Genomic DNA, 21,143 nt, shown 5'->3' with positions numbered 1-21,143 from the left:
ATATATATATATATACACACTAATGCAAGATAGGGAACCAGCACTCAATAGCCAAGAGAGCCTCCGGGGTGCACTTTTAATCAGAATAATATTCACAACAGCAAAGAAGGCACTCTCAGTTGTTCACAAATTCATTTATTTGTTAAGGTAAACATTTTCGGCGTCTCCCCTGTCCTCAGACCTCAGTGGTCTGAGGACGGGGGAGACCCCAAAAACGTTTACCTTAACAAATAAATGAATTTGTAAACAATGGAGAGTGCCTTCTTTGCTGGTGTGAATATATATGTACTGTGTGTGTATATATATATATATATATATATATATATATATATATAGTAAGCAGCAGGGATTTGCCCTATCAGTAACTAAGCAGTTTAGTGTGGGTTTAGTGGGGGCCCTGGAGTGTGGGGGGCCTGCCGAGGGTCTGTCGCTGTGAGGGCCATGTAGTGTGAGGTCTGGCCCTGGAGGTTGTGGGCCCTTTCTTTGGCCCTTAATGTTGGGGGTCCTGGCTCTGGAGGTTGATGGGCCTGTTGGGATTAGGACAGAGAGGCTACCATGTTCATTTGAGTACATTTGAATACATTTGGGTCAGTGTTTTTTCAGTTTTCCTGGGGCCTTGATTGGTCAATCTGCCCCTGGTGTGCAGTAGGGTATGAGTGTGCAGTGGGGGCATGACAGGTCAGGGCCCACCAGCAGGGCTATCACGGCCCGGTACTGGGCCACGGCCCGGCTGTTGAGAAACCAGGCTCTAGTAAAGATCTGGCAATTTATGAAGAAGTCACATGACCATCATAATATATCACAACATGTAGAAGGAACATGATAGGCTTTGTACTTGTTTTATAGCATGTGTGGTCATTTACAATGGGCACCTCTTATTAGGAAATGTAAAATATATTCTGAAGGAAGGTTAAAAGGATGTAACACTAAATATTGCTCTGATGCTTGTGTATAACTATGGGGTCTACAGAAAAATCATCATTAAAGGGAACATTTTCTTTTGTGATTCAGATAGAGAATACAATTTTAATAAACCTTCCAATTTACTTCAGTTATCAAATTTGCTTCGTTCCAAAGGTATTCTTTGTTGAAGAGATACCTAGGTCGGCATCTGAAGTACTACATAGCAGGACATAGGCTGCCATCTAGTGCTCTTGCAAATGGATAACATTCTTGCAAAACCGCTACCATATAGTGCTCCATACACGTGCACACTGCAGAGCTTACATCCTTCCTTTTTAACAAAGGATACCAAAAGAACAAAGAAAATGTGATACTAAAAGTAAATTAGAAAGTGGTTTAAAATCGCATGCTCTATCTGAATCATGCCCCTTTAAAGTCTATGGGGATATTTTGTAGATAAAGCATTTGATATGTTTTTCTAAAGGATTGTGATCGACCCTTATATGTTTAACCCAAAGAAGCAGTTTATAAGAATTCATTGTATTCAAAGCAGCTGCAAGAACATTCCTTCAAATGGGCTGGACACTCCCTCCCACTGAGAGGTTTATTTCTGCTACTGCCTCGTGTTTTTCTATAGCCAATACAAAGTATTGACATTTGTTGTAAAGGTGGCAGTTTTAACTAACAAAATCTGCTATTTCAAATGACAAAATAAAGTTAAAGCAGCTATTTATAGAAATGTAACACCCACAGGTATAACAGGTCCCAAAAGGAGAAAACTATATAGTACAATCAGCCATTAAAGGGACATTATTGTACAATGTATTGCCCCAGAATAAAATTTAAAAGGCTGTGATTTACACACCAATCAGATGCTCAGAATCTCATCTTGTGTGTACTTCTACGCCAATATTAACCTCTTAAATACCAGTGACGTAACCTCTACATCTGTTTTTTGAATGGGGATTGCTTTTTTGATAGAGCGGTCTCTTGTGAGACTGCACTGTTCCAGGATGCCTGCAGAAGGGAGGGAGGTCATAATAGTGTGGTTCTGCCGCTTACAGCGAGACCTGGGCTATCATGGCCTGAAAAACTCTTAACGACCTGCGACATAAGGGTACTTTAAGAGGTTAAAAAAGCGCTTTTTAACAGCAAGTTTTTCGCAAACTGTGCTCTAGGATGTTGCTATAATCTGTACGATGCCACATAAAGCTTACAAAACAAGTAAATAAATCAAAACAATGTATTTAAAGCACTACTAAACACAGTAGAACAGCATAATCAATAAATGCATAATAAAGCACTTAGTTTGAAATTCAAATGAGTAGATTTGTTACTGACAAATGTCAGAGATGAGTTGAATGCTAATTCATCATGTGACAGCCATCAACCAATCACAAAATGCATATACGTATATTCTGTAGGAGCCGGTGCCTCACAAACTGGTCATATAAAAAGAATGCGCACATTTATATAATGGAAGCAAATTGGAAAGTTGTTTAAAATAAAGTGCTCTATCTGAATCATGAAAGTTTAATTTTGACTTGACTGTCCCTTTAAAAAAAAAAAAAAATACTTTGGGGAACTGTAAACATGTTTCTCTATACAGAGAGAGAAAAAGATTCCTTCCAGCACACCTGCCATTTGTTATTGTCTGAGAAATCGTAGCCACAATATATCTGAGATAAGCGCCGCCACAATATTTGGCCACTCCTCATCTCACATTAGAATGAATCCCGATACACAGATGCTTCCATCTGGCTAGGGGACAAAATAAATGATTGCAAGTTAAAATAAAGAAACTAGTTATGATACATATAAAGTGCAGTTTCCAGCTCTATGAGGTCAACTTGTGCATACTTCAGTACATTCTTTACATTATTTTACCAACTAGTTGATGTACACTCGTGGTTTGGGAACGGAACGTGGTGGTTTGAGGTTTTTGTGACTGTGAAAAACAGGAAACCTTTATAACTTAAGAGTGTAAATTCAGAGTCAGCTGTCAAGTCTTCTCATAGATTTCTGATCAAAAGAAAAAAATATATATTTCCTTTTATCAAAACTTCTAAGAAAGAGACTGATAAAATCCAGAGTGAAATAAACCTCAGGTCCAAACGCTTCTGCGCTAATCCATTACATTCCTATATAAAAGTGGTAATGGCAATACACAGAGAAGACGTATAAATAAAGGTGAAAATAGACCTTAAAAGGGACCTAAATGGATTATACAGAGTGTGCGTTTTTAAGAAACTTTACTATTTACTTATATTATCACATTTAAGCCATTCTCTTATCCTTTGTTGAAAAGCATACCTAGGTAGGCTCTGGAGCCGCAAAAGCAACACATCAGAGGTTTGTTTTTAAAATTGTATGTCCTTTTAAAGGGACACTAAACAAACACTGCATTATCAAACACAAACTGATTTTCACTGACTTTTGACTGACACAAATTACAGTCAGTAGCTGCTACAGCTAATGAAAAGCCGCCCTTTACCTCTTCTTCGTTTTCCTGCTGGACCTGTTCTGTTTTTCCCTCCTCCCCTTTCCCTTAAAGTGATGGTAAAGTAGAACTGATTTAAACTTACCATTACATTGTATTTGTGAACTATAATCAAATTGTATTTTTTTTTTAAAAAAAACCCCATCTATTTTTAATAAATATGTCATTTCTAATACTCCTTAATCTTATTATTTCTCTGCCCACTTTTATCTGTATTTCCATGCGTGCCTCTAGAGCAGTTGTTCTGTCGAAAACTCCAATCTGACGTCACTTCTGGTATTTTCATACATCTGATTGCTCCGTGTCCAGTGAGTGACAGGATTCACAACCAATCAGATAGGCCCTGTAATCGCCTATCTTCACTATCTATTTTGCCTCATTCCAAAAGGTTTACTTGGGGTGTAAGCCAAAGGGTCTGCGGTGGCCCCCCAGACAGAGGCAAAACAGATATTAAAATAAAAGAGTCACTGGAAGTGATGTCAGATTGGAGTTTTTGACGAATTAGAGTTCTCGACAGAACACAGTCATTTCCTTGTGCATGCTCAAATCGTAAGTAAAAAGTAGTATTACCACTCATTTTGCAATGTGCGACTCCAGATCACAGTGATTAGAGTAAATAGTGAATTGTAACGAGAGTTTCGGTTCACGATTTACTATTATGTCAGTGGAATCCCTATCTTCCAGTAATGCGCATGCATTGCTATTAGTGTCATGCGTGTGCATTTAACTAACTACAGGAGGACTTTATAGAGAATAGTGAGCCGTTTGGTTGCAAAACTGCAACATCACTTTAAGAAAAAAACTTGTGGGGGATTTGCAGCAGCAGGAACGAGGATGTAAGTACTAAATATAATTCCAGAATAAGCATAACAAGCTTTGAAAATAATAATAAATATATGAGAAATTAATTGTACTTTAATATCAGAATGAGGAACAGCGCTGAGTTTACCGTAACGTTATTTTCTTTAATTTTGCAGCAGCCATGAGGTGGCAGCACAAAGCTAACCAGATTCCTTAGTGTTGCTGTAGGCTACATGTTCAATCGTTTTAGCTCTTCTGTAGGTCCAGGGCCTAAATATTTTGCTCTTCCAGGTAGTGTATTTACCTGGATCCCTATTAGGTATGGAGTTCAAATTTTGCATGCTAGCGGGCCGTGTCAGGGTCCAGTTTTTTGCTCGGAGCTTGTTAAAGTGAGGGTCGTGCTAATAGAAGGGGCAGGATACAACAGGTCAGAGCCTGTTGTACCTCTCCCCTCGGGCCTGGTGGTCCTAGGCTCCTGAGGGTCTCTTGCTGAAGTATTTGAAGGGTGAGAGGTCGGCAGGGGCTCTGCAGAGTTTTAATATTTGGGATCCTGACCTGCTAATCCTCTAACGCACATCAAACTTTTCTCTCTTTGATAATAGTTTGGGGTTTTTCATGCCGTTATGCGGTCTTCACCCAAGCTTTGTGTTGTGTCTCTATTTAATGTATTAGGGGTTATGTAGCTTAGGTGATTCCCTTTTATGGGTGGGTTTAACCATTAAGCAAAAATCTGTAAGGTTTATGGAACTGGATAAACCAGCTATTTGATTTACAGCATATGTAGCTTAAAAGATCTGCTATGTGGCTTCCTAGAGGGGGTGGAACAAGCATAATTTGTATAAAAAAAAAAAAAAAGATGTTTAATGTCCTTTTCACTGGAGCTGAAGAGAGCTGTGCACACATCCTCAGACACTAACAACAAGAGGAAATGTGATTTATTGATATGGAATTGACTACACACTAGGGTGACCACGTGTCCCGGATTGCCCAGAACAGTCCCGCATTTTTAAGGTTTGTCCCAGGGGGACACTGTATAGTCCCAGAATTAACAAACTGACAGCAGTGATGTCAGGGACACAGCCGTGGATTAATGAATAGGGCCACGGGTGGCTGCATGTTGCCGGCTTCGTTCTCGCAGCACAGCAGATCGTAATCGTCCCAGGCAGGGCCAGAGTACTCGAGAGAGGCACCGCGGCTGCCAGTTATGAGGGAGGGAAGTGGGGTTATGACGTTTGTCATTGTCATATATCCCCGCCCCCTCTGGCTCTGCCGCCGCTGCTCTAGTCAGTGCATAGTGTATGTGCTGTGAAGGGACGTGGGTAGAGCCTGCCCATGACTTCTGGAGTCGCAACTCGCAAACCCAAGGGTCGTTCAGTAAGTGAGCTCTCAGAGCTGGGGGGAATTTATGGTGTGTATATGTCGTGTCCTGGTATCGGTGCAACCCTAGCCAGCAGTGCACTCAGCACTTTTATACATAAAATACGCTATGTCTATTTTTTATTTGGGAGAGACAATAGGACTGAAATATATGGCTGGCTGCTATTAGGTAATATTTGGCTATTAAATGAATTTACATTTGAATCACATCCAGACGATGTGTTTAGAAAAACATTTAAAGTTTCCTTCTTTTCTATGCTTTAGATGAATAATTTCAGATACCAAAGGGCAAAACTGGTCATTTTATGTTGTCATAAAGAATTTATTTTTACTTTGATTATTAAACTGAAGTACCTGATGTATTTGAGATATATATATATATATATATATATATATATATATATATTTCTCCAAATTTCCACTAGCCCACTAGTCTAAACTGGTGACCACTTTTTTTTCTTTTTCTTTCAAAAAAAAAAAAAAAAAGTGGTGTCAAAATCATCTCTTTTTTTTTTTTTTTTTTTTTTGTGGGGTGGGTGTCCCTGAATGGCAGTTTGGAAATGTGGTCACCCTACTACACTCACAAACACATTTCAAACACAAGGCACAGAGGTGACAGATTGTGCTTTTAATGAGGCCCCTTACTTCCACATTCTAAGCTACTCCTATATTTCTTCCCATCTGCTAAACACTGATCACCCATATTTCCTCTAGTTGGGCTAGCTCCTGTCCTGCTCATGTGTATTTGTTTAGGGTTATCATATATGCTTAAAGCAGGGCTCGACAAACCCAGGAGCCTGGGAGCCACTGGCTCCTATCATTTTACCCCTGGCTCCTAACTTTTTTGGGTTATTCTCCATATATCTATATACAAATCCAACTGTCTGGCTCCTAAAAATATGCCTGGCTCCCAAATATTCTTACTGGCTCCTAATTTGTAAACCGATCTGTCAAGCACTGGCTAAAAAAAAACATTGTTTCTTATTTTATTTTGTTTTTTATCAAAACAATTTATTTTTTATTTATATATTTTTTTAATTATATACCCTGGCCCTGTAAGTGAATAAAATAGCTCTGGATTGGGAAAAGATTTTGGTAAGTTTTATTTTTAAATGGTTTAATAATTCTTCAAATGTTTCAATGTTTAACCTCTTAATGACTGACATACCCTATTACTAGCGTAGTTGTTGGAGGAATGTAGATCTAGCGCAGTGACCTGCAGTACACTTTCAAGATATCTAAGGGGGTATGTGTACGTACAGGGTATGTCGGTGATCGTTAAGTGGTCAATTGATCTTCTAATAAAGAAGGTATGGCCTTTTTATACTAAAAAATGTGTGGCCTGATTTATTGGCAATGTGGGATCAAATTTTCGGAATCATAAAAGTTTAATTTTTAAAGGACCAGTCAACACTGTAGATTTACATAATCAACAAATGCAAGATAACAAGACAATGCAATAGCACTTGGTCTGAACTTCAAATGAGTAGTAGATTTTTTTTTCTGACCATTTTAAAAGTTATGTCTTTTTCCACTCCCCCTGTACCATGTGACAGCCATCAGCCAATCACAAATGCATACACGTACCATGTGACAGGCATCAGCCAATCACAAATGCATACACACTTATTCTTGCACATGCTCAGTAGGAGCTGGTGACTCAAAAAGTTTAAATATAAAAAGACTGTGCACATTTTGTTAATGGAAGTAAATTGGAAAGTTGTTTAAAATTGCATGCTCTATCTGAATAATGAAAGTTTAATTTTGATTGAGTGTCCCTTTAATTTATATATCCCTTTATTAAATTTAAACAGGTAATGTGAACATTTTTTGTTTTAAAAAATGTATTAAAAATACATTTTCTATATATTATAAAGGCGTCATTTCAAAACACAGCTTGCAAATAAGGCAGATAATGTGAAGGCAAAAGGAACAAAACTGTGAGATATGCGGCAACCGACTATGTCATCTTAGGTTAATAATTAATATGTCACGAGAATATTTCAGGAAGTAAACTATAAAAGCGGAAGGCAATGCCCATATCACAGTACATCTGTGTGTTTGTAATAAAAAGGTAAATTAAGAAGAGAAAAGGCGACTTATAAAGCAGATGGACAAGGAGGTTGCACTAATTTTACAGTTATAAAAGACGGATGAATTTTATTTTTAAACAAATTGATTTCTTTTACAATGCAAAGAGGTTTAAAAACACAAGAAGAAGTTGTGCTTCTCTGCTACGCCAGATGAGCTTTATACTCGCAAAAAGCAAAACTGGCGTGTTCCAGAAGGGCAAATCTGACTACACATTTAACCTTTTTGAAAAGGTTAAAGGAATTTAAAAAATCAAAATGAGATTTTCATGATTCAGATAAAATGTGCATTTTTAAAAGGATTTTCAATTTACTTCTATTATCAAATGTAATTGCTGAAAAGCATACCTAGGTAGGCCCCAGCTAGTTGGTGATTGGTGGCTACACACATATGCTTTTTGTCATTGGCTCACCAGGTGTGTTCAGCTAGCTCCCAGTAGTACACTGCAGCTCTGGGGCTGACTTTAAAAGGACATGAAGCCCCAATTTTTTCCGAATGGAGCTTGAGGGCCCGTGTCTAAAGACTGCTGCTCCATAACTCTGTCTGCCTGCTCTGAGCAGGCGGACATAGATCGCCACAATTCAACCCGATCGAGTACGACCGGGTTGATTGACACCTCCCTGCTGGCGGCCGATTGGCCGCGAGTCTGCAGGGGGCGGCGTTGCACCAGCAGCTCTTGTGAGCTGCTGGTGCAATGCTGAATACGGAGAGCTTATTGCTCTCCGCATTCAGCGATGTCTGTCGGACCTGATCCGCACTGCTTTGATCTCTTTATAGCCTTTTGTTTAAAAACATACTTAGATAGGCTCCTAGCTCCCAGATACCAACAAAAATAAGTACATTGTATGTTAGAAATAAATGGGAAAGTTGTTTGAAATTCTTACTCAGGAAAGAAACATTTGTTTACAAGTGGAGCTGTGTTTAGCGCTCGCACACAAGCTAATACTGCTGAAAGTAAACTTCAGGACTTCAGATATCACAACCGTGCTTTTTAAAAAAAATATATATCTCTGTAAGACTCAAATCAGAGCTGCTCCACAGTAATAGCGTTGTGAAGCAGCTCTGATTTGGGTCTTACAGAGGAAGAAAAATTCCCCACCTACGGGATTAGCAAGTGAAGAACCGCACAGGCACACAGCACGTTGTTACAGAGGCAATAGGTGGCCAGGAAACAGGCACCACACCGGAACGACTAGGTGAAGGTAAGCCGGGCGGTAATAAGTCTTGCAAAGTAGGCGGTGGCGCTTCTATCCACCAGGGATAACTACCCTGAGTTATAAAGGAGTCGATATTGGCCCATAAAGATACACAGCATTGCTATCTAAGCAGGGTGATATCCTACGGGACAGTACAAGTCTTGAATGACCGGAGCGTGTTTTAACACTCAAGTGTCCAGAATAATTGAGGACTATTCTATGTTTGCGGACGGTATTTAGTCTTGCTTAACCGGCGGGTGTTACACTATGAGCCCGGAGTAGTTGAGGACTGTTCTATGCCGGCTTAGGCACATGCTAGCATGTGGGGGATATAACGTAATAATACTCTGTATGATCTGTATTTATCAGCTCTCTCTTTTTATACAGTAGGTACAAGAGGTTTATTAGAGGTTTATTAGGTAAAGGCTTATCTTGTGTCTCTTTTTTTAATCTTTGAATAAAGCAATTTTTTTGGTATTTGGTGCAGCCCTGTCCTACTCTGGTTCTAGTAGTATATTTACTGAACTCTTTCTGTAACAACTAATAATTGTATTTTTTGGGACTGCTTGCACAGACACTGTCGCATAACTCTCTATAATAGCTCCGAGTGCACCCTGTCTTATGACGCATAGTTTTGCAAGTATACAGATATATAAATATTTAAAAATACATATAACATTTTCTTCTAAGTGAAGAACACTGGAATGCAAAATATTTACAGTACATCCATTATTATTATTAATGCGGTCACGTTTACTTTTAACTTGTAATACACGCGCATGTTAAGGTGGGTAATATATTTTACTACGTTAGAGTGCCACTTGTAATCTAGCAGTTGGTGTTTAATATCCCTTTAACTATGTGTTTATATGCAAAAAAACAGTGCAATGATAAAATTATCTAACACAGTAGAGTGTTTACTTAAAGGGACAGAAATCTCCAAAGTTTTTATTGTTTAAAAAGATATATAATCCCTTTATTACCCATTCCCCAGTTTTGCACAACCAACAGAGTTATATTAATATACTTTTTACCTCTGTGATTACCTTGTATCTAAGCCTATTTTTACAGGCCCTTGATCACATGGCTATTTATTTATTATCTATTGTCTTGCATTTTAGCCAATTAGTGCAGTGTCAGCCACAACTCCACGGGACAGAGAGCAATGTTATCTATATGGTCTATATGAACTAGCAGTCTCTTGTTGTGAGAAGCAAATAAAAAAACGTGATAAGAGGCTGTCTGTAGTGGCTTAGAAACAGGCAAAAATTTAGAGGTTTAAATGTTATAAAGTATATTAATATAACGTTGGTTCTGCAAAGCTGGGAATGGGTAGTAAAAGCGTTATCCATCTTTTTAAACAATAACCAATTTGGTATTGACTGTCCCTTTAATGCAGTTTTATGTCCCTTTAAGCACATACAGCAAGGACATAATTTATTTAAGAATAATTTAAAAAACAAATATTTATTTTAGTGAGAATGTACTCCAACATTTTTAAATAAAAATAAATCTTTGCTGCAGAGACTATGTATAATTAAATGTGGTTTAATTAGAAAATTAAAGTATACAACATTAAACAGCAACACTAAACATCAGCTACAATAAATGCTTTATGAGAAATGAGGAAAGCCTTTTAGCTAATTACTTATATTTGAAGCTGACCATTTGATGATCATTTCATTTTTGCTGTAGCTTTTAATTAAAGTGAGTACATTTTAAAATAGAGATAAAGTAAAAAAATTTTTGAAAATGAGTAAACTAGTTGTCTTTCCAAAACTAATGCTAATCATGCTGACTACATTAACAGATTTAACTGTAATATGCCCAACTCCCTAATTACAGAAACCCCACACACTAAAAATGCAATAATGAAAACACTATCAAAAACAGACTGTATATCAGAGTTAAAAGGGACATGAAACGCAGTATTTTTCTTTCATGATTCTAAACAACATTCCATTTTACGTCTATTCTCTAATTTGCTTCATTCTCTTAGTATCCTTTGTTGAATAAGCAGAAATGCACTGCTGTGAGCTAGCTGAACATATTAGGTACCAAGAGAGCAAAACAAATTTGGTAAGAGATGTAAATTGGAAAGTTTTTAAAATTCAGTTCTCTATCTGATCTAAGAAAATTTAAAGGGATATGAAACCCAAATGTTTTATTTCATTATTCAGATAGCATTCAATGTTAAAGTACTTTCTAATTTACTCCTATAACAAATATGCTTTGCAATATTAGTTGAAAAGCATACTTGGGTAGGCTCAACAGCAGCAATGCACTACTGGGAGCTAGCCGCTGATTGGTGGCTGCACATATCTATTGAGCCAATGAGAAGATGCATATGTATTTAGCTAGCTTCCAGCAGTGCACTGATGTTCTGGAAATGTTTGTCGGTTGAACCCCTGCAAAAAGGGGTTATAAACATTGTTAGATCATGTAGTTATTGCAGTGCTGCTTATATGACTAACACATTTTCTTTTTTGCCTTTTTATATTCATTTAAACTTTAATTTACAAATATTGTGCAACTTATTATGTGTTTACAAGGGCATTACCCATGGGCTGTTCTTGATCTCAAACACTGTAAATTGTGCTAATAAAATCATAGCTCTAACTGCTTTTAAACATGTATTTTAATATGGATCTTTGCAGTGTGCTCATTAATCCGTCATGTATGCTAAGCAAATGTAAGAACAATGCCCACAATATCCCATTACAGTCTTTGGAGGAGAAGCTAGGACCAATGAAAAACAACAAGCGTCAAAGAACTATATGTGACTCAAAATGGCAAAACTACCTTACAGTGGTTAAAGTGAAGTTCCATTTTGATGAATTAGTGCCCGGTTTTTAATAAACCTATTAAAAACAAGGGAACTTTAAGTCATAAAAATTGACATTTCACTGTTTTCTTCAAAAACGTTTACCTTTTAATACTGAATGCCGCTCCAGTGATTCCCCCGGCCATTGGAAGCCTCTGCAGACGTCAGAAATGACGAATCAGGCTTCCTCCAATCACAGTTTCCCCCCCGGGGAATCTTGGCCAGATGGAACGCTGTGATTGGAGGAAGCCGGATACGTCATTTTGGACCCGCGAAGACGGCTTGCGACGGGCGGAGGAAGTGCTGGAGCAGCTGTCAGGATTAAAACGTAAGTTTTTAAAGAAAACGGTAAAATGTCAATTTTGATGAATTAAAGTGCCCTTGTTTTTAATAGGTTTATTAAAAACCGAGCACTAATTTATAAAAATGGACCTTCACTTTAAAGTGAATAAAAGGTTTAAAGAAAAAGTGCCTGGTATCTTAAAATATTCTTATAAACATTTAAGTTTCTTTTTTAAAAATACCTTTTCTTTATGGAAAGCAGACTCGCGATCCTTCGCACTCAGCTCCTGCTGTGGTTAGTAGATTGATGACGAATCCGGCTTCCTCCAAACGTTGCGTACCCCCCTTTAGCACCCAGCTCGTGAGGCAACTTAACGATTGGAGGAAGTCGAATTTGTCATCGTTCTGCTAACTACAGCAGGAGGATCATCAGTCTGTTTTCCATAAAGAAGGTTAAATATTTTAAAAAAGAAGCTTTAATATAAAGTTAAATGATGAAAGTGCCCCTAAGTGGCACTTATTCATTAAATTTAAGAATTATTTTAAAGGCTTTGTTGCGAGTGTGTTTTGTGAGTAAAATATGATATTCATAAATGTTTTTGGTAGCTGGAGGGGGACAAAAAGTCTAACTGTGATAGCCATCACTTACAGTGATTACATAGACAGTAAAGTTTATATGAAAGTTAACTCAAATATATTCCTTTGCACATGAAATATATAATGCCTTTTTTTTTAAAAAAAAAGTAAATATTTTATATTTAATTTACCTCAGAATTTTCTCTACAGGAGCTTCCCCTTTTGTCTACCTGTAGCAGATTTTTGAGATTTCAAAGGTAAATTACATATAAAATACTGTAACTTATATTTAAAGAGGTGTTATATATTTCATGTGCAAAGGAATCTATAGGAGTGAACTTGCATTATAGCATTTATGTCCCTTTAACACAGACAGTCCACTTGAAAAAATTGTATTTTTTAAAATTATAGATAATCCCTTTTTTTTTTTACCCATTCCTCTGTTTTGCATAACCAATGTGGTTTTTAGCTAAAATGCAAGACGATCAAAAGTGCTGAAATAAGGGGACAGTCTGCAGAGGCTTAGATACAAGGTAAAAAGTATATTAACCCTTTAAGGACACAGCTTTCTGTTTGCTCAATTGTTTTATGACGGAAAAATTCCGTCATATGTCCTTAAGAGGTTAATATAACTGTGTTGGTTATGCAAAACAGGGGAATGGGTAATAAAGGGATTATCTATCTATTTAAACAATAAAAATCCTTGAGTAGACTGTCCCTTTAAATCCCAGTTCACCAGCATTTACCATTTTCAATGGGACATACAAAAAAGACTATTAAATTGCATCCAATGTATTGTTTTCTAGATTTTCTTCTAAATGAAATATAAATTTAAAATGAACTTACCTGTTGTCCCGGCATCAAAAGGACTTCGGTCTTTCTTGTTCATTCTAAAAGACTGAATATCCTTTTCTCTGTAGGATCCGAAGCCTTCAAAGCTTCGTCTTTTATTTCCACTTATGTCACTATCCCTCCTTTCAGATGATGAATTCTTTTCAACAAATAAGTCAGAGGAATCTGTCCTTGCATTACAATCATTATTTCCAGAGTACCTTTTTATGCAGCTATCAACAGCTTCATTGCTTAATTCAGTTCTATCTTTTGATTGTGTCCAGTGCTGAGCATCAGAAAGGGACAAAGATGAAAGTGAATCCACCTCAAAATTACTTTTTGAACCTCTCTGTCCAGGTTCACAATGCTGGTGCTTCTGTTTCTCTTTATGTTTATTTTTGTCATTTACAGAGGAAAGGTCTTTGCCCAAAGGGGTCAGCTTTTCATTTGTTACATGCCCTGAAAAGCTAGTAGACTTGCCCGAAAAAAGACCACCAAAATCACTGTGTGTACCTAAGATACGATCATCCTTATGCTTGTGCTTATGTTTGTGTTTCCTTTTGTGAAGTCGGCTGCTTGGAAGCCCGACTCCTCCAGTTTTCGAAGGAGCCAAAGGAGACTGAATGTCTCCTAGACTCATTCCAATTGAAGATTGTAGATGCATACCATGCTTTGTTTTATGCTTGGCTGCTGCAGACATCTTCATATGAGAGCTGGTGTGAAACTGCGGTGGTGGTACAGAAGGTCTCATAAATGGAGAGGTTGCTCCAAGTGTGTGAGACAGATACAACGGAGCTGGATACTGACCATAATAACCAAGGTTCATCATAGGCATTGATGTGTAAGGCATTCCATATGGTGCATAGTAACTTCCACTGGGAATAGGGTATCCATACCCTTGTAAAAAAGGCACCTTTGTCATGGTGTCATTGGTTTTGGCAGGTCTACCACGCTTTTTCTTGGATTTCATGTCAGAGGTCCTGCGAAGGTAGAGCAATGGATCGTACTGGATATATGGCACAGGGTAGTAGTGATCAAAATTAATCCTGAAAATACTCGGATAAGGATTTTCATGGTAGTATGAATAGCTTCTATGAGAAATTCTGAACACTTGAAATTTATTGATAAGTTCCTCAAGATCTGCAAGGAACTGCAGATTGTCCCTGTTCTGTAGACTTTTCCGCCTCCTCTTGTGCTTTGGCTTTTTAACACTTTCATGAACAAGAAAGTTATCAACTAGAAGATGTTTCTGCCTGTGACTATGCTTGCTCTTTGTGCTGGTGTCAGATGGTGTAGCCTCTGGATTGTCCAAAGTACAAAAATCAAATGAGTACCTCCTACGTGATTCTGAGCTTTTCTCTGCTTGATCAGAAGTGCTATTGTTGTCTGTACCAATTCCACTATCACTTGGTATGGTCTCCTCACTATGAGACTCACTTACTGGTGAGAGTGTGACTTCCTTTAGGGAGCCTATATCACACAAATGAGAAGGTGAGTGAGCCAATAACCTTGGGGGAGACAACTTCCAAGTAGTGCCATGTAATCCTTTCTGAGTTTTTGTTGGAAGAGCACTGATTGGTTGAAGATTTGGCATAGTTTTTAAATCTGAAAATATTGTATCAGTGCTGGCAGGACTAAGATTTCCATTAGAACTTAATAACTGTGTTGTAAGCGTGTGAATAGCTGCTGGTGAAGATGCCACAAGTGACTGCAAGTTGGAAGGCACTGCTGGGTTTTCAGGCTGGCTAGAAATGGGCCTTGGCTGTTTAATGGCTGTTCTATTATCATTATGTTGGGGAGTCTGCTCTATTCTTGGCTTTCTCCCCCTTTTCTTTCCAATATAGATTGTCCCCCTCTTACTAACATTAATCTGTTTGCCTAATCTAGCATCTAGAGTTGTGGCTACAGTTGCTATTGCATTTGACTGTGGCTGAGCTTTTGATTTCAAGGCTATGCTACTTGAGCAAGATAAAATTTGGTTTAGAATATTTTTCCTTTTTAAAGTTTTCATCTTGTTGATGGTTTTTATAGTTTTCTTATCTAGCATTCCAAGCTTTCCCACTTTTCTGTGAAATTCTAACTCCCCAATTGACTTGTCTATAACTGGTGCTATTTGGACCAGGTCAGAATGACAGTGCCTTCCTTTTCTCTTCTTTACACCAGAGAACTCCCTGTTTATTGGGCTAACTGGACTAGTAGAGGTCCCCTCATGGATTGTCTCAACAGTGAGCAAAGGCTGTTTCTTTGGTCTACCCCTTTTCTTCTTCACTGGTGTAATTACGGTAAGGCTATCTGTATTGGTGTACAGTGGGCTTGATGGAGTTATAGGGTAGGCTGAGGGAGGCTCAACAACTATTTTATCCATCAATGAAACTGAACTTTCATGAGACGGATTTATTTTGGGTTTACCTGCTGTCCATCTTCTTTTAGCTATAAGTTTGGGGTGTTGCAAATTTGCTTTTGATTTAAGGGTTTCTAAAATGGCTTTTGAATTTGGTAAAACCATTGATTTTTGAAGATGGGTTACATTGTTTATGAACATTTCCCCCCCAATACCCCTGATATCAGTTAACTTTGATAGAAATTCATTGCCAATAGCTTTACCCTGCTTAATGACTCTGTTTTCTTTTTTGTTTCCTTGGGGTTGAGAAATAATTTGGTTTCTTATTTCATTTATTGACAGTCTTCCTGAAAGCTGGTCTTCTTGCGACTTCCTTTCCATAGTACTTTTTAAAGCCGGTCTTTTCTTCCTTTTATTGGCAGGTGGTTCTACAGTTGAAGATTTTACTGGAACAGTTAATCGCACATGGCTTGGGTCATTTTCACAATCATTAACAGAAGATACATCCTGGCATTTTTGTTGTGCTGGTAAAACATCGTTTGCAGCAAGACTATTTTTTATATTTTCTACAGTCTCATGAGTTTTGGGTTCAAGTGCTTTTGTATTTGATTTGCCCCATTCAAGCTCCGACAACTGTGTTGGTTGACTTAAGTCTTTTCTGACACACTTTTTTTTCGCATTGCCAGCAGATGGCTCTGGGGGCTCTGCCTGACCAGTCTTTCGATCATCTAAAGGTGTGAGCCCTTCCGCTTCGCTATTATTAGTAAGGATGCTAGGTGTAACGGGAGTATTACTAGGAGATGGTACCCCATTGCATGATGTCACCTCCTTAGTATTTGACAGCTGAGTCCAGGGGCCACCCACATTCAATTTTTTTGATTGAGACTTCAGAAATGGGGAAACAATCTCTGGAGTTGGGCTCTTGGTGACATCTTTGCTGGGCTCTGCATCTGAAAAGCTGCTTTGTGTCATTGTTCCACTATCTGAACTTGATAGCCAGTCAAGATTCAGCTGGCTATTTTTCTGCTGGTGCTTTGGTTTTAAGGTATCATTGGTGATGTCCGGTGCGTTGCCGGTGTCATAACGTAGACCGGGATGTTTCTGAATTTTTTCATGTACCTGTGAAAAATAACAAAAAATATTTAATTTTGAGCATTTTTTCTGCTAAAATTTTTTTTACAATCAGATCATAGATAAAATAGCAAAAATGTCATAATAACTACAGTGTATTTGATGGTGGAATTGTTTTAAAGAGGGATACAGAACCACTTAAAGAGAAAGTAAAATCTAAATTAAAGGGACACTGAACCCAAATTTTTATCTTTTGTGATTCAGATAGAGCATGCAGTTTTAAAGGGACACAACCCAAATTTTTTCTTTCAGAATTCAGATAGAGCATGCAATTTTCTTCTTTCTCTTGGTATCTTTATTTGAAATTCAGGAATGTAAGTTTAGATGCCGGCCCATTTTTGGTGAACAACCTGGGTTGTTCTTGCTGATTGGTGGATAAATTCATTCACCAATAAAAAAAGTGCTATCCAGAGTCCTGAAACAAAAAAAAAAGCTTAGATGCCTTCTTTTTAAATAAAGATAACAAGAGAACGAAGAAAAAATGATAATAGGAGTAAATTAGAAAGTTGCTTAAAATTACATGCTCTATCTGAATCACAAAAGAAAAAATTTGGGTTCAGTGTCCCTTTAAGCAACTTTCTAATTTACTCCTATTATCAAATTGTCTTTATTCTCTTGGTATCTTTATTTGAAATGCAAGAATGTAAGTTTAGATGCCGGCCCATTTTTGGTTAACAACCTGGGTTGCTCTTGCGGATTGGTGGATAAATTCATCCAACGATAAAAAAGTGCTGTCCAGAGTTCTGAACAAAAAACAAAACAAAAAACAGATGCCTTCTTTTTCAAATAAAGATAGCAAGAGAACGAAGAAAAACTGATAATAGATGTAACTTAGAAAGTTGCTTAAAAATGCATGCTCTATCTGAATCACAAAAGAAAAAAAAATGGGTTCAGTGTCCCTTTAAACTTTCATGATTCAGATAGAGCATGTCATTTTAGAAAACTTTACAATTTACTTATATCATCAAATTCTGCTGTTCTCTTGGTATTCTTTGTTGATCAGTAAACCTAGATAGGCAAGAGTTTAGGAGTGTTCACATTTCTTTAGCATTATATGGCAAGTGTTTGCAACTATGTGCAACATTGCTAGAAACATTGTTGCAAATACAAGTAAATTGGAAAGTTGATTGAATGCTCTATAAATGTTTAACCCCTTAATGACCAAGGACGTACGCCACACGTCCTCAAAAAAAATACAGTTAATGACCGAGGACGTGTGGCGTACGTCCTTGGTCTGGAAAGCAGCTGGAAGCGATCCTGCTCGCTTCCAGCTGCTTTCCGGTTATTGCAGTGATGCCTCGATATCGAGGCATCCTGCAATAACCCCCCTTGGCCATCCGATGCAGAGAGAGCCACTCTGTGGCCCTCTCTGCACCGGACATCGGTGGCCGGTATCGTTGGTGGGTGGGAGCAAGCCTGGGAGGCGGGTGGGCGGCCATCGATGTGCCGGGTGGAGTGGAGGGGGGCGTGATCGGGTATGGGACATACGGTGGCGCGCACGGGAGCACGCGCGTGCACGGGGGCGGCGGGCGGGCGCGTGCACGGGGTGGGAGCGGGAGGGAACCGCTACACTGCAGAAAAAAAAAAAGTTAAGAAAAGTTAAAAAAAAAACAAATAAAAAAATAATAATGCTCATCTAAGGGTTCCTGAAGGGGTGGGAGGTTGGTCTTGGGGGGGGGGGGGGGGAAGCTACACTACAGAAAAGGGCAAAAAAAAAACCAAAAATCATACTTTTTTTACTAAACTGGGTACTGGCAGACAGCTGCCAGTACCCAAGATGGCGCCCATTAAGGAAGAGGGGGAGGGTTAGAAAGCTGCTTGGTGGGGGATCAGTGTGGTTAGGGGCTAGAGAAAAACGGTATATAATATGTGTGGGTACAGTAAATGAGTAAGAGGAAAATTACAGCTAAACACAAACACCGCAGAAATGTAAAAATAGCCTTGGTCCCAAACGGACAAAAAATGGAAAAGTGCTGTGGTCATTAAGGGGTTAAAGAGCTATTATATTAAAAAAAAATGATATGCCCTAATCCATTAGAGCAGGTAATTTTATCAACCCTAAACTATTTTGTTTTAAACCCTGCAAAAAGATTAAACACACAGTAGAAGTACCACCCTCGACTCGCAGAACACTGCTGGTCCCGAGTGGAAAAATAAGTCATGCAAATAGTGCTTCTGATTGGATCAGCTGTGTTTTCTTGTCTAGGGACGATACGTATTAAAATTAGATGCTCTAACAGATTAAAGCATGTCATTTATTTTTTCATATATTTTTTACTATAATGGGCCTTTTGACTTTACTGTACCTTTAATTTATACTTTGCTTGATACACTGCTTTATATAGCATTACATTTATTCACTTATTGAGATGCAAAGGATATCCATCTATATATGTTTGTTTTAAAATGTTCCAACAAGGATTTCTCCAGGACAACAAAATCTCTGGCATGAGAATACAGATATAACAATTTTGCATGCATAATATATCTCTAGTGTCACTTTATCCAGAATGTTGAAATTTAAAATGTAAATTAGGGATAACCCAACATTTTTGCACCAGTGAAAATGCTGATTGTTAAAGCAACATTTTGGGGAAAGGCAACATTGCTGCTTGTACAAAAAAAGTTCTCAAAAACCATATGCAAGGAAATAACTCCAAGTTTACAGTGCAAATAATAATTAAAAATAACACCAATTAACTAATTACAAAGTAGTCAAAGATCCTGACATAAGAGCTAAAGATAGATATAAGCCTTCTTCTAATAAGTCAACCATATTTCCATAAAAGAAAAGCTTAATAAGATTTTCTTTAACTAAACATGGCAAGTGGAATGATTTCCTTTCGTATGAATGTCTAACACACATCCCAAAAATGGAAAACACTATTTTCTCAAACAATATTTTCATAATACTCCTCAAGTGAACAGTTTGTTTTGAAAACATTTTGACAGCCGTTTTATTATCAGCGCATATTTTTCACAATAAGTCATTTTCTCCATAGAGGTCACGCTATGACTTGGATTCTGTATGGTGCAGATTAACCCTTGAAGGAATAAATTGATGTGAATGGACTGCTTTATTTGAACTCTTGCACTTGATTGGTTAAATCTGATACTGTTACACATTAAAGGGACGATGGTAAATGTATATAAACAGCAATGAAGAGTGATGTTTACAACATGACCGTGTTTGTTCCTTTAAAGGGATGGTAAATAGTTTGTTTCACTGTAGTTACAAAAAACACTAAGCAGTTGCTTATACTTTGCAGAAATCATTGCGATTTGCTGCTGACTTTAGCGAGGAGCCCGCGGAACAGAAAGGGTAAGTTTAGCACTTTTTTTTAAAACTGATGACTGAAAATCCAACCATTTCAAATTGAATTATCCAGTACAAAATTATGTATTTTAACTAATGCAACCCTTTAAATCCGCAAATGGTGTAAATTCTAGGATAGTTAAAGGGATATAAAACTCTCAAAAAAAATTGTGATTCAGACAGAGCATACAATTTTTTTTTTAAATGTTTCCAATTTACTTCTGTTATCAAATTTCCTTCATTCCCATAGTATTTTGTGTTGAAGAGATACCTAGGTAGGCATCTGAAGCAATACATGGTAGGAAATAGTGCTCTTGCAAATGGATAACATTCTTGCAAAACTACTGCCATATAGTGCTCCAGAAATGAGCTGGCTCCTAAGCATATGTCCCTGCTTTTCAGCAAAAGATACCAAGAGATCAAAGAAAAATAGATAATTAAAGGGACACTGAACCCAATTTTTTTTGTGTGATTCAGATAGAGCATGCAATTTTAAGCAACATTCTAATTTACTTCTATTATCAAATTTTCTTTATTCTCTTGGTATCTTTATTTGAAATGCAAGAATGTAAGTTTAGATGCCGGCCCATCCTTGCGGATTGGTGGATAAATTGATCTACCAATCAAAAACTGCTGTCCAGAGTTCTGAACAAAGAAAAAAGCTTAGATTCCTTATTTTTCAAATAAAGTTAGCAAGAGAACGAAAAAACATTTATAATAGGAGTAAATTAGAAAGTTGCTTACAATTGCATGCTCTATCTGAATCACAAAAGAAAAAAAATGGGTTCAGTGTCCCTTTAAAGTAAAATAGAATGACGCTTAAAAGCGCAAGCTCTATCTGAATCCTGAAATAAAAATGTTGGGTTTCATATCCCTTTAACAAAACGGATTACAAACAACCCCAGTCCTAAAACACAGTATTACTTTATTATACAACTGCGGAATAGTTTTCTAAGAGTCTTATTAATCCAGTG

General features: G+C 37.6%; 1 protein-coding gene across 3 annotated transcripts in view; it reads right to left on the bottom strand.

Moving 5' to 3' along the window:
- The window catches only part of SETBP1 (SET binding protein 1), a 283,742-nt gene that overhangs the window by 44,666 nt on the left and 217,933 nt on the right, over positions 1-21,143 (bottom strand). For all 3 annotated transcript variants that reach the window (XM_053701056.1, XM_053701055.1, XM_053701057.1), the window contains one exon: positions 13,397-16,841. In XM_053701056.1, coding sequence (XP_053557031.1) covers positions 13,397-16,694 — 3,298 coding nt within the window. In that variant the 5' untranslated portion in view covers positions 16,695-16,841. The remainder of the gene's footprint in view (positions 1-13,396; positions 16,842-21,143) is intronic.

Source organism: Bombina bombina, chromosome 2 (genome assembly GCF_027579735.1).
Source record: "Bombina bombina isolate aBomBom1 chromosome 2, aBomBom1.pri, whole genome shotgun sequence".
NCBI classification, from domain to species: domain Eukaryota; kingdom Metazoa; phylum Chordata; class Amphibia; order Anura; family Bombinatoridae; genus Bombina; species Bombina bombina.
The sequence above is the reverse complement of the archived record's forward strand: the minus strand, read 5'-3'. Positions and strand labels throughout refer to the sequence as shown.